This window comes from Natrix helvetica (assembly GCF_964273705.1).
Source record: "Natrix helvetica genome assembly, chromosome: Z".
Classification (NCBI taxonomy): Eukaryota; Metazoa; Chordata; class Lepidosauria; order Squamata; family Natricidae; genus Natrix; species Natrix helvetica.
The window spans coordinates 79,490,752-79,503,736 of record NC_138554.1 but is presented as its reverse complement, the minus strand read 5'-3'; the positions used below and the strand labels follow the sequence as shown (position 1 = coordinate 79,503,736).

At 45.7% G+C, this 12,985-nt stretch overlaps 1 protein-coding gene across 1 annotated transcript in view; it reads right to left on the bottom strand.

Annotated features, from left to right (window-relative positions):
- The window catches only part of LRRFIP2 (LRR binding FLII interacting protein 2), a 196,214-nt gene that overhangs the window by 136,369 nt on the left and 46,860 nt on the right, over window positions 1-12,985 (bottom strand). Inside the window, exon 2 of the mRNA XM_081932888.1 lies at window positions 329-477. Coding sequence (XP_081789014.1) covers window positions 329-418 — 90 coding nt within the window. The 5' untranslated portion in view covers window positions 419-477. The remainder of the gene's footprint in view (window positions 1-328; window positions 478-12,985) is intronic.

The window sequence follows — 12,985 nt, the reverse complement described above, 5'->3', positions numbered from 1 at the left end:
TATATATACAAGGACCAATTATTTCACTAAAAAGCCCTAAGTTTTCTCTCTGTTTAACTCTAACTAGTAGATGTCATTGTGCAGATTTGCTAAATGACTCATACAACAACAGCCACTTGAAACTCTGCACTAGATGGGTGATCTGTAGTCATATTATTAGGAGAGCAAGAATCTCTATGCTTGATTTACTAAGCATGCTGATAAAATAGTATGTTTTCTGAATAGGTTCGACTTAATAATTGTTCAAATAAGTATAATTACCTCTACTGCAATAATATACTGATACCCAGGTTATACCTGTCACTTATGTTTGAACAAATTTACAAACCTCTCTAGCAATATGACCTAGGGCTTCATCTTCAGCAGAAAATCTGTCCTTCATTGGAGTTCTTTTCCTTCCTGAGCCAGGGGTCCCCATGCTTATATACAATCTTAGATAGTTTCTCACAGTATTGCTTTAAATCCAAGAACCTAAATCTGAAACAAAGAAAAAGTATCAAGTTATTACTTTCATGATATATATGTATCTATAGCTTGAAAACAATTTTTCAACAATTTCCTGAGGTTGTTCATAGTCGTAAATAGTATTTCATACTTTATTTTCAAATTGAAGTAAACATTTTAGGGACCACACAATCATTTTGCAAAATTTATAAACAATCTAAACATTTTGCATACCATGCAGTTTAACAGAATTATCCCTTGCATTTCAATTATTTTAATTAAACAATGTTCTGAATTTTGTCTTATCAACTGTTCCTACCTTTTTTTAAAAAAAAATCCTCAAATCTATACTTTAACACAGTAACATTTATATTCTGTTAAATTTTATATCTAAGTATTTATTTTGGGTCAATAAGCCAAGTGTATGAAATAAAATTTCTGCATGATAGATTGTCTCACATTCTTTTGTGAAGATTATGTTGGTAATTCAGTTTAATTCTTATATCAATAATTATAATACAATACAATACAATAGTAGAGTTGGAAGGGACCTTGGAGGTCTTCTAGTCCAACCCCCTGCCTAGGCAGGAAACCCTATACCGTTCCAGATAAATGGCTATCCAACATCTTCTTAAAGACTTCCAGTGTTGGGGCATTCACAACTTTTGGAGGCAAGCTGTTCCACTGATTAATTGTTCTGTCAGGAAGTTTGAACAATTAATAAGTGGAACAGCTTGCCTCCAGAAGTTGTGAATGCCCCAACACTGGAAGTCTTTAAGAAGATGTTGGATAGCCATTTGTCTGGAACGGTATAGGGTTTCCTGCCTAGGCAGGGGGTTGGACTAGAAGACCTCCAAGGTCCCTTCCAACTCTACTATTGTATTGTATTGTATTATAATTATTGATATAAGAATTAAACTGAATTACCAACATAATCTTCACAAAAGAATGTGAGACAATCTATCATGCAGAAATTTTAAAAAAATCTTGAAAAGAAGCCGTATCATTTTAAGATCAAAATCTAAAGAGAAATAACTCATGTAATATGCTTAATATGTAATCAATAAATGCCATTTACTTTCTTTATGAGCAAGAAATTATACAGATAAATCCTTAACTAATAACTGATTGCTTAGCCACCATTCAAAATTACAGTGGACCCACTAAAAACTACTTACAACCGGTCCCAAAATCACGACTGTAGTGTCCACAGTGATGGTCATTTTTCTTTACACCTGACTATAGGAATGCCCCCCTAATGTCTTTATCAGGTCCCTGCAGGCACTGGGCTGGCTTTCCACCACACTAAGCCCCACATTCTTCTCCTCACCCTATATCACCCATCATGCAACAACCTTTCAAAGATTTTCAAAGCTTAGGTTGTTGCATGATGGGTGATATAGGGAAGAACAGGCTATTCACATGTTGGACTGGTGGTATAATCCCAAAAGTGGCTGCCATTTTCTGAGCACCCATATTAAATTGCAATCACTCATAGGATTGTACAGAGGGCTGTAAAGCACTGTGAAGCAGCCTAAGTCTAAGTCAGGGGTGTCAAATTCAAAGCCTCATCTGACTTGTGGGGTGCTCACAGTGGTGGGTTTCAAAATTTTTTAGAACCTCTTCTGTGGGTGTGGCCTGTTTTGTGGAAGTGGCTTAGTGGTCATGTGACCAGGTGGAAGTGGCTTGGACTGACCAGGTGGAAGTGGCTTGGTGGTCATGTGACTGGGTGGGCGTGGCCAACATGAAAAATGTGGTGAAACTCACTTAACAAGGCTTTTGCTTAGCAACCAATATGTTGGGCCAGAAACTCTGGCATTTGAAGCACACAGGTCTTAAAGCTGTCAAGTTACAAGACCCTTGCACCCCTAACCCTTTAGTAAAAAATCCCCAGGGGTGTTCAAACTTGACAGCTTTAAGACTAGTGGACTTCCAACTCCCAGAATTCCTCCTCCAGTTATGTTGGCTCAAGAACTCTGGCATTGAAGTGTGCAAGTCTTAAAGCTGTCAAGTTACAAGACCCTTGCACCCCTAACCCTTTAGAAAAAAAACCCAGGGGTGTTCAAATTTGACAGCTTTGAGACTTGTGGACTTCAACTCCCAGAATTTCTCAACTAACATGGCTGGTTGGGGAATTCTGGGAGTTGAAGTCTACATATCTTTAAATTGCCAAGGTTGAGAAACACTGCTCTAGAGGTAGCCACTTTAACTGAGAATGTTTGGAGATGGGAGGGATTAGGAGGGATAACTCCTCTGCTATCCCCTCAATCTACTCTTACAAAAGCCTCCATGTTAAGATAAACTTTGTTGTCATGTCTTTACGGTGAGCACGCTGGTTGGCATCTATTAAAAATGAAATGGTGTTGTTTGCTCTCAAGAGAAAGTATACATCTACTTTGAAAAAACCAAAGCCAACGTCATTTCCACGTGGCTTAAGAGTGAACACACTAATTGTGGAGCCTAACAAAAGAAGCCACGCACTCAGGTAAACAAGAAGGAGCAGAGTTAATGAAGGCAGCGAGAAGGCGCAGCCACCAACGGGGAAGGTGGGGAGGGATATAAACAAAAGAAAAGGTTTCTTAGTTGCCGTTCATCTTTTCTTCTCAGCCCTCAAGGGGTTTCCATCAAGCAACGCCAAGAGGTTGCCCTAAGATAGGAAATCGACTCTTTTGGTCTGACCCTCATCATTCACACATCCACGCAGCCCACGGTCACTTCCAGGAGGCTGCGCCCAAGCGAGCCAGAAGGAAAAGCCGCACCTACCCCCAGGCACCCTCGACTCCCACCCACCCCCACTTCCCCTGAGGTTTTCGCATCTGCCACCCCAAGGAAAACCTTTCAGCTCCGGTCGGTGTGAGCCCGCAAGATGCAGGGCACCGAGGCCCCTTCACCTCATTAAGACGAAGCCGCGGTGGGGCCCTCTCACTGTCGGCCTCTTTCCTCTCGCTCTTCATCTTGATGATGTCGCTGCAGCTGCCGGGCACAGCTGGACGGAGGTAGCCAGAGCCGCGCCAGGGCAGCCTGGTGGGCGAGCAAGGATCAGGCTGCCTGATCCTCCATCGCTCGCTGTTTCGCCCACCCAGACCACCTCGGCACCGCTCTGACTACCTCCATCCGTCCACGCCCAGCAACTGTGGCAACATCATCAAGAAGAAGTGGCTTGGAGGCGAAGAGGCCTCGGTGCTCTGCCTAAGCGGCGGCAGGGCCCTCTCCCAGCTGGGCTCTTCTCTCTCGCTCTTGATGATGTCGAGCTGCCAGTGTGGCCAGACAGCGGTAGCCACAGCTGCGGCGACATCATCAAGACAAAGTGGTCTTGATGATGTCGCTGGACCTGCCGGCCGCGGATAGACCAAGTTAGCCAGAGTGGCAGGCGAAAGAGCAAGCGAGCAATAGAGGAGGAACCGAGGAGAGCATAGAGAAGAGAGCAAAGTCCAGCAGAGGCAGGAAGGTTCTCAGCACTCCGGGAAGCCGTGGAAGTGGCTAGGAGAGGCACGCAGCTTGGTGTCAGGCCTGCAGTTATATTCCTTTTAGGATATTTGGCCTGCCACACTCTCTCTTATTTCATTATGCTCTTTCATTAGTGTAGTAATTGGGAGGGTGAATAGTAAGGGGTAGAATTGTAGAATGTGTTGTTGTCATTCCTTTCTAGAAATGAAGGTCATCTCCGCACCTCTGCATCTGACCGGAACTAGATGGGTGGAAATGCCAGTGTGGCCGAAGAAGATTGGACCATGTAATGGATTTATGGGTGTGGGGATAAGATCATGAACTTTCAACTGGGTGGAATCCCAGGAAGAGCTTGGATTTGGGATTCCACAGTTTATTGCCAACATGCCAACATATTAAATTGGAATTTTAAGGATAGCTCTGCCTTGGACTCTGATTTAATTCTGCATGATATTTGGAATGCTGACATTATCCCAAATCTCCTTTTAAAATAAATCACCAGCACCCCAGCAAGGGGGCTGGTGAGGGGGGTGCTGATTTCCCAATGCTGACGGGTCAGCGTAAAATATCAATAAACAATTAAGAGAAAGCTTTTTGAGATAAGAAGCTGAGATAAGACCCTTCTCTACATCTCTCCCAAGCAGCAAAGGAATTTGTGAGAGAGGAAATTTTCAGATAAATAGCATCTGGGAAGATGCAGCCGGAGGAGACTGGGAAAACTAATTCACCACACGGCTGGAGAATGAAAGTCCAGATCAACTTGAGCAGCTAAATGTGAGTGATGCTTCCCCACTTCACTAGTAAAAGCTGCAATGGACTGGAGGACTGTAGTGGAGATAATTACTCCTTCCAAACAGCGATAAATGAAATGACCCATTACCCTGCAACTGAGTTGAAGACAGATTCCCTATCAAATGGGAAGTTCAATCCAGCCAGTAAGAAGGGATTTGGTCAGCATCTTTCACTAGCCAGCCACTGGAAATTGGGCTGCAGCTTATGAATCAAGCACCACCAAATTGGGCTTTCTTCCCAGAGTATGGATGGAAAAGGTGCACGTGGGCACCTGCTTGGCCATCAATATGGGAAAATCCTCCAAGCCAGCAGAGAGGGCCTTGGTCCATAACTCCTCCAAGCCAGCAGAAGGGGCCTTGGCACACCACCACCCCCTGCCAGCCATTGTTGGTTGAACTGCAACCTGTGAATCAGGAACCCCGGGATGGCTCTTAACCCCAGGTCATGGATGGAAGGGATGCCAATGGGAACCTGCCCTCCCTCAGTAGATGGCACCCTGGAAGATAACTGGGCAGTGGCCAACCCAGCTATTGACACCCCCCACAGAGTCCAGTCTCCCCTGCAATGCCCCAACAGGTTCTTACCCCACCTTCCTACAGTGAAGGGTTCTCGACAATGAGAGAAGAGATGAATAAGAGGAAAGCTGCAGGATGGATAGCGGAACAATGTGATGAAGTGGTTCCTAAGTTTAGAGATGTAACTAGATTCCTTCCCTCGTGGGGGCCAAAAAAAAATGCCACCATTGCTGTCAACCTGGCCACAGAACATCAGAGTGCTTGGCTGCAGCCCTAATGTCATAAACGTACGCATCAACCGCCATGGCAGTAAAGAGAAGGCCCCAGATGCCACTAGAAAAGAATCATCTGGGCCAACAACCTCTGGAAGAGGATCCACAACCTAAGGTGACGAAGAGTCCTACCAAGGGGGAGGTCTCAGAGGAGGAAAATGACGAAGAACAAGCGTGTGCACCAACCATCACGACAGTAAAGAGAAGGCCCCAGATGCACCACAGAAGAGTCATCTGGTCCAACAACCTCTGGAATAGGATCCTCAACCTAAGGTGATGAAGAGTCCTACCAAGGGGGAGGCCTCAGAGGAGGAAAATGCCAAAGACGAACCAATGGTGAGTGCACCCATCCATCCCTTCACCTTCCAAGTCAACCTCCAAGTGCCTGAAACGGAGGAGGAAGGGGAAGTTAAAGCAGTCTTCGACACCGGTTGCACTCGATGTTTAATTAGTAAAGCAACTGGGCATATGCACAAGACCTCTAGCCTGTCCCATTCGGGTTGAGCAGGTAGATGAACGCTAACTGGAGGGGGCCCAACCACGCTAATAACTGAACTGGTAAAGTTACAAGTGGGCCGCCACTATGAGCTTCACAGATTCATTGTGGCTCCAGAGAATGCCGGAATCAATAATCTTGGGGCTTGCATGGCTTGACAAGTGAAAGTCTACGATAAAGTGGGAAGACGGCGGTAGGAAATTGATGATTATGTTTGGACTGCTACCACCGGTGGAGGAGAAGGGCCACCCAGGGATGATTGAACCCAAGAACCCAAAACCTGCAGCTCCTGCAGCAGAAACAAAAACTCCAGGGATCCAACAAGTACCAAAAACCTTGTTGGGAGATGTTTTGTCGAGAAAACCACAGTACGACAGTAAGAAGGGAGAAGTTGTTCACCCCATCATTTCTTCTTCCCATCAGGCCACCAAGTCACTAACCGAAGCCAGGATAAGCTGATGACAGCTATGAAATTCGCACTCCCAAAAGACTAGTGGCTCAACAATAACCAGGGTATCCTAACAATGGGAAATGGATTAGCCTGGAAGGGGTCAAAATTGTATGTCCCCACAGGTAGAGACTGGAAGTTCTACAGCAAAGCCATGAGGCGGAACTAGGAGGCCACTTTGGATTCCTAAAAATGCTCCACCTCGCCAGGCATCGATTTTGGTGCCCAAAGATGAAATTGGAGGTAGAAAATTTTGTAAAAAGCTGTGCTACTTGCGCAACAATGAAACCACTGCCTGAGAAGTCCCCTAGACTACTACGAGTGGCCAGCCCTAACCGACCATGGTAAGAGGTCACAATGGACTTCATCGTCGAACTCGCAGACAGCAGTGGAAACAGAGTAATCTGGACAGTTATTGATTTGACTTCCAAGCAGGCACACTTCATTGCTTGCTCAGGGTTGCCATATGCAAAGACATTGGTGAAAATGCACGGATTGCCCAAGAGGATCATTTCAGACTGCGAAGTCCAGTTCACAGCCAAGTTCTGGAGAGAGATCCTGAGATCCATCGAGTCCACACAAGAACTGAGCTCAGAGGTTCATCCCAGCATGAACTGCTCGGACTTGCTACCCTTCACCGAAGTGGCGTACAATGATGAGGTCCACAGCAGCAAAGGATTAACAGCTTTCCAGATTACCAGTGGTATGGAATTTATTGCCATGCCTGAGTTGCCTAGAGAACCTCCATCCTTCATGTCTATGAATGAATGGATGAACACACTAAAGAAAGGATGGGAAAATACGAAGAAGGCTCTAGCAGATGCAGCAGAAGCCTACAAGAAGCAAGCTGATAAACACTGCTCGCTCCAAAACCCCTTTCGTGTGGGAGACAAAGTTTTTATGTCTACCAAATACATAAGATTAAGAATGCCTAGCAAGGAATTTGGTCCAAAATTTCTAGGTCCATTCCCAATGGTGAAGACCCAGTTACAGTTCGACTCAGTCTACCCAGAGGTCTAGGGAATATTGGCCCAGAATTTCATTGTAGCTTGTTGAAACCAGTAATTGAGTCTAGCGTAAGACCATCCACCCAAGCTTTCTTTCCTCCTGTAGTGGTAGAAGGGGAAACACAATCTGAGGTGGAAAAAATTGTAGACTCCAGGCTGAAAAGGGGTCGCTTACAGTATTTAATCTGGGCGTTTTTCTCATTGGGGCATGCTGCAAGAGGGAAAAGGTCTTCACTCCCTCTTGCAGCATGCCCCGATGCGAAAAACATCAAAATCACCACACTTGGGGCTGCTGCGATGTTTAGGGAGGCTAAACCAAGCCACGTGCCTCTCCCAGACGCTTTCGCGGCTTCCCGGAGCGCCGAAAACCTTTGCACTCTTCTCCATTCTCTCCTCGGCTCCTCATGACTGCAATAGACATCCAGAAGCGGTGGGGGCTGTCGGGATGGAAACCAAGCCCCATTAGCCCCAAAAGCCGCTGCGCCAGCAAAGATCTTACTTACCTCCTTGGCAGGCAGCTCTTAGAGGCGTGGTGCAGATGGGCAGGGGGAGCAAGCGGCTACTGGATGGGCAGGGCCCGGGCGTGAGCCAGCAAGGGGGCGGGGCTGGTTCCACCGGTGGAACTGGTTCTAAACGGCACGCTAGATTTGTGGAACCTCTTCTAGCAAACCGGTTAGAACCAGCACGAACCCACCCCTGGGTGCTCAGACCTGGCCCACAAAGCCCCCCTGGAAACAGCAAAGGACCGGCCCATGGTGCCTCTGCTATCAAAAACGGAGCTTGGGAGGGCTGCTCATGGCCTCCTTTTTGGCCACAACAGCCACCTTCAGCTCTCTGCAATGTCAGGCATGCAGTCATATTTTCTGGTGGATCTTAGGCCTGCCACACTTTTTATTATTCTAGTATGCATTTTCTATTGTGGAAAAGTGGGAGGGGGATTATAAGGAGTTAGATCATATCTAGCCATAACAAAATTATTTCATGAAAGCCAAGGTCATCCTTTGTCTCTGCACCTCTGCACCTAATTGGAACTGGATGGGTGGAAACTGCCAGCATGGAAGTGGAAGATTGGACCATGTGATGGACTTGTGGGTGTGGGGGCAAGATCTTGAAATTTCAATTGGGTGGGAAAACCAGGAAGCCTTCAGATTCTGGTTTTCCCAGATGTGCCAACATGGCTCTCTTAATAAATTGGAACTTTGAGCAATACTTTGCCTTGGATTCTGATTTACTTTTTGATGCTATTTGGAACCCTGACATGCAAGTGTTTTTGCTGGCAGAAGGGCTAGCAAAATAAACTGAAAGCAAAACAAAAGAAATATTTCCCCTTTTGCATTGGAGCATCCATGAAGGGACAGAAAAGGGAAAAGAGAAAGAGGAAAGACAAAGAAAAAGAAGGAAATATGGGAAAAGAGCAAGGAAGGCAAAAAAATGAAAGAGGGGAAGGAAGAAGGAGAATGAAGAGGGAAGGAAAAAGAATGAATGAAGGAAGGTTTAGTACACGGGTCGTCAACCTGGTCCCTACCGCCCACTAGTGGGCGTTTTGGGATTCCAGGTGGGCGGTGGGGATTTCGGAGGTTAAAACCTCCTTTTGAACTAACGTGCGCGAGAATGCGTGCGTTAGGGATTTCGGAGGTTAAAACTGAAGTTCTTTACTTGTATGGAAAGAGTTACTTGCAAGCTTGAAGAAAGATAAATCTTAAAACAGTAAGTCTATGCAAAGTGATTTGAGAGATGAGCTTCACAAAGCGGATTACAGCCAATGAAACCCCACTTTTCAAAGCACTGAAATAATATAGTCTTCGCCAGACTTGTATGGCTGTTCAAACATTCATACAGGGAAATTTCCTAAGTGACCACCAATAATTGCATGCATATACAAGCTTTGGAAAGAAATAATTCTTTAAAACTTTGAAGAGAAGCACTTCACATATCATCTCTTTTCAAAGGAGAAAAAGTGACTTAATTCTTTTTTTCCAGTTGCGTTTTCTTCATCCAGTTTTGTTTCCTATTTTCTTTTTCTTTCAATGTAGATGCTTTTTCCATTATTCATCTGCTTATTTTTATTTTTTTGATGTTGCTGCTCAAAAGAAACAAATGTATTTGTGAGTCTAGTGTGTTTCAGTGTAAGGCAGAATGCTTGATATTTGCAAATGAAAAGCAATTTTACAAATGGGACATCTTATCCAGTGGTGGGTTGCCAATTTTTTTACTACTGGTTCGGGCATGTGCAGAAGCGTCCAAGCGGGTGGGTGAAGCCTCCCACCACCGCTACTACCGGTTCAGCCGATCCAGGCCAAACTGGAAGCAGCCCACCTCTGATCTTATCCTATTAACAATCCAATTTGCACTTATTAATTCATTAACATGTATTTATTTTTAGTTCTGGCTCTATCTTCTTTCAGAATGTTGCCTATGGCTGGTAACATTTGCAAACAGCATATATATACAATATGTATACTGTACACACATACAAGCATAAACCAATTTATGCACTAGAAATCTTTAGAATAGTTTCATTCGGAATTTGAAACATTACGTTGCTGACATGAAAAAAATGGCACTGGATAGGATTATTGCTAATGCCTTTTTTCTCCCTCTAGTTTTATTTTTTGAGATCTTCTTAAATTCAGAAGCATATTTCTTTGAGGCAAATACAACAATCTTCTGCATTGTTGTGCTCAATTCTGCTACAGAGGACGATTCAGCATCAGTACAATAATATAGTAATTCACTTTACAATCAATAAATATTCTTAGCATTTATTTCACATATGAATGAGCAGAGGAAAAGCATCCATTCCAATACCGAAAATTAAAAAAATAAAGAGCTAAGCAACTACCATGAAATGAAAGAATTATTTGAAGAATGTTAAAAACTATAAACAAATTCTGCAAATTCTTGCACTTCTGAGTTTAACCATTCAAACACACCGCCTCAATATTCTTTAAGATCAGGAAACTGAAAATCATTATTTGTAATGAGTATATAACCTAATATAAGCTATAAATACAGTTTATAAATTAATAAATCAATTATTTTCATCTGAAAGATCCATTGTGAGAAACCTTTGGACTCCCATCTCATGGGGAAGAAATTACAGCTTTATAATAAAATAAATATAAATTTAAAAATTATAAATAATTAATAAAACCCTGGCATATCATTCAGAAAGACTGTTGTCTTACCTGAACGGTCGTTCTCTGGGCGCTACGGGACAGTCCAAGCATGGGTTAACACAGTCTAACTGCCCTAGGACTGAGTGAGTTTTTTGTTGACCACGCCTCCCTTTGCCTCATGCAATTCAGTTTTAAAAACGAAGACCTCCAACGTAGACCTTTCGACTGTAGATCATCAATGTCATAGTCTTCATCAGCAAACCCTGGGCGGGGTTGGACTGTCCCGCAGCGCCCAGAGAACGACCGTTCAGGTAAGACAACGGTCTTTCTCCTGTGCGCTGCTTGGACAGTCCAAACATGGGACATACCCAAGCTATTGTGTCCCAGGGCGGGTAGATTCCAAAGAGTCTGACGCCTCAACAACCTTCTGTAGAACCCTTCGTCCAAAAGAGGCTTCTGCTGAGGCAAAGGTGTCTATTTTATAGTTTTTGATAAATGCTGTAGGAGAAGCCCACGTGGCCGCTCTGCAGATATCAAGGATGGAGGCCTGGGTCGCCCATGCCGCTGAAGCTGCGGCGCTCCTTGTTGAGTGCGCTGTCACGTTGCGAGGAGTTGCCTTCCCTTGGTGCTCATAAGCAAGTTTGATGCAAGCCCTCAACCAGCGTCCGATCGTGTGCGATGACACCTTACGATCGAGCGACCCAGGCAGGAAGGAAACAAAGAAGGATTCGGAGTGGCGAAATTCCTTGGTCCTTTTAACGTAAATACGTACTGCCCTCCGTACATCCAATTTATGCCAAAGTTTTTCTGTTGGATGAACTGCTTTATGGCAGAAATTGGGTAGGATCACTTCTTGTGATCTGTGGAAGTGTGTGTTCATCTTTGGTATAAATGTGGGATCAATTCTTAGAATGACCCTGTCAGTATGTACGATACAGAGATCCTCCCTCACTGACAACGCAGCTAGCTCAGATATTCTGCGTGCGGACATGATGGCTATAAGAAAAACCATCTTAAGTGACAAATGACGGAGACTGGTCTTTTGTAATGGTTCAAATGGGGCCTCCGTGAGGGCCTTCAAGACTAAAGGTAAACTCCAGGAAGGGTAACGATGAACCACCTGGGGACAGATGTTCACCGCGCCCTTCAAGAAGCTTTTGACTTGAGGATGTTGGCTCAAGGACCGACATGAATGACAGGAGAGGATGGTGGACAGCGCCGCCACCTGTCTTTTGAGTGTGTTGGGCGCTAGTCCCCTGTCCAACTCCTCCTGGAGAAAGTCAAGAAGATTAGGTATTGAGGCCGAAGTGTCCTGGACACCATTCTTGCTGCACCAGCTCGAAAAGGCGTTCCACGTGGCCTCATATATCCTATTGGTAGAAGGTCGTCTGGACGCCTGAATAGTTTGGATGACCTTGTCAGAGAAGTCTTGTTTCCTCAGGAGATCCCCCTCAAGTGCCAGACGGCTAGTTGTAGCCACTGGGGGTCCGGATGACTGATGTGGCCCTGGCTGAGGGAGATTTGCTCCTGAGGTATTCTCCACGGCTTTCGAATGGAGAGACTGACAAGGTCGGTGTACCAGGACTTCTTGGGCCAGTGAGGTGCCACGAGAAGCAGTTCTGCTCTTTCTGCTAGCAACTTTGACACTACGTGTGGAATGAGCGGGAGTGGCGGAAAGGCATACAGAAGGCCCGGGGGCCAACGGCTCCTCAGGGCGTCCGTTCCCTCCGCCAGTGGAGAGTGATAACGGGAGAAGAATCGGGGTAGGTGTGTGTTGTCGTGTGTGGCAAAAAGGTCTACTTGCGGTTTGCCGAATTTCTCCACGATCTGACTGAAGATGTCCGGATGCAGTCTCCATTCGGAGTGGTCGTCTGCCGACTCAGCCAATCCGCCTCCCGATTGCTTGTTCCCGCTATGTGGTCCGATCTGATGGACGCCAGATGCCTCTCCGCCCATCTGCCCAGTGCCTCTGCCTCTCGCATGAGGCTCCTGGAGTGTGTGCCGCCTTGCCTGTTGATGTGAGCCTTTGTAGCAACATTGTCTGTTAGTAACAGTACATGATGGCCTACAATATGAGGAGCAAAGTGACGTAGCGTGAGGCGGGCCGCTCTCAGTTCCAGCCAGTTTATGCTGTGGCCCGCCTCCCTCAGTGTCCACGTGCCCTGGGCAAGCTGGCCCTGACAGTGTGCTCCCCAACCCAACAGGCTTGCATCGGTTGTCACCACTAGTCTTTTGGGCTCCTTGAAGAGGGACCCCTTTCGCACTGCTGCTGTTCTCTACCAGGCAAGGGAGCGGATCACCTTGGGTGGCAATGTCACTTTCCGCAGTGAGTTGCTGGTTTTCGCCCTCTGCATTGGCAGGAGGAACCACTGCAGTTCCCTGGCATGGAGTCTGGCCCAGGGAACTACCTTCAGACAAGAAATCATGATTCCCAGAAGTTGGGAT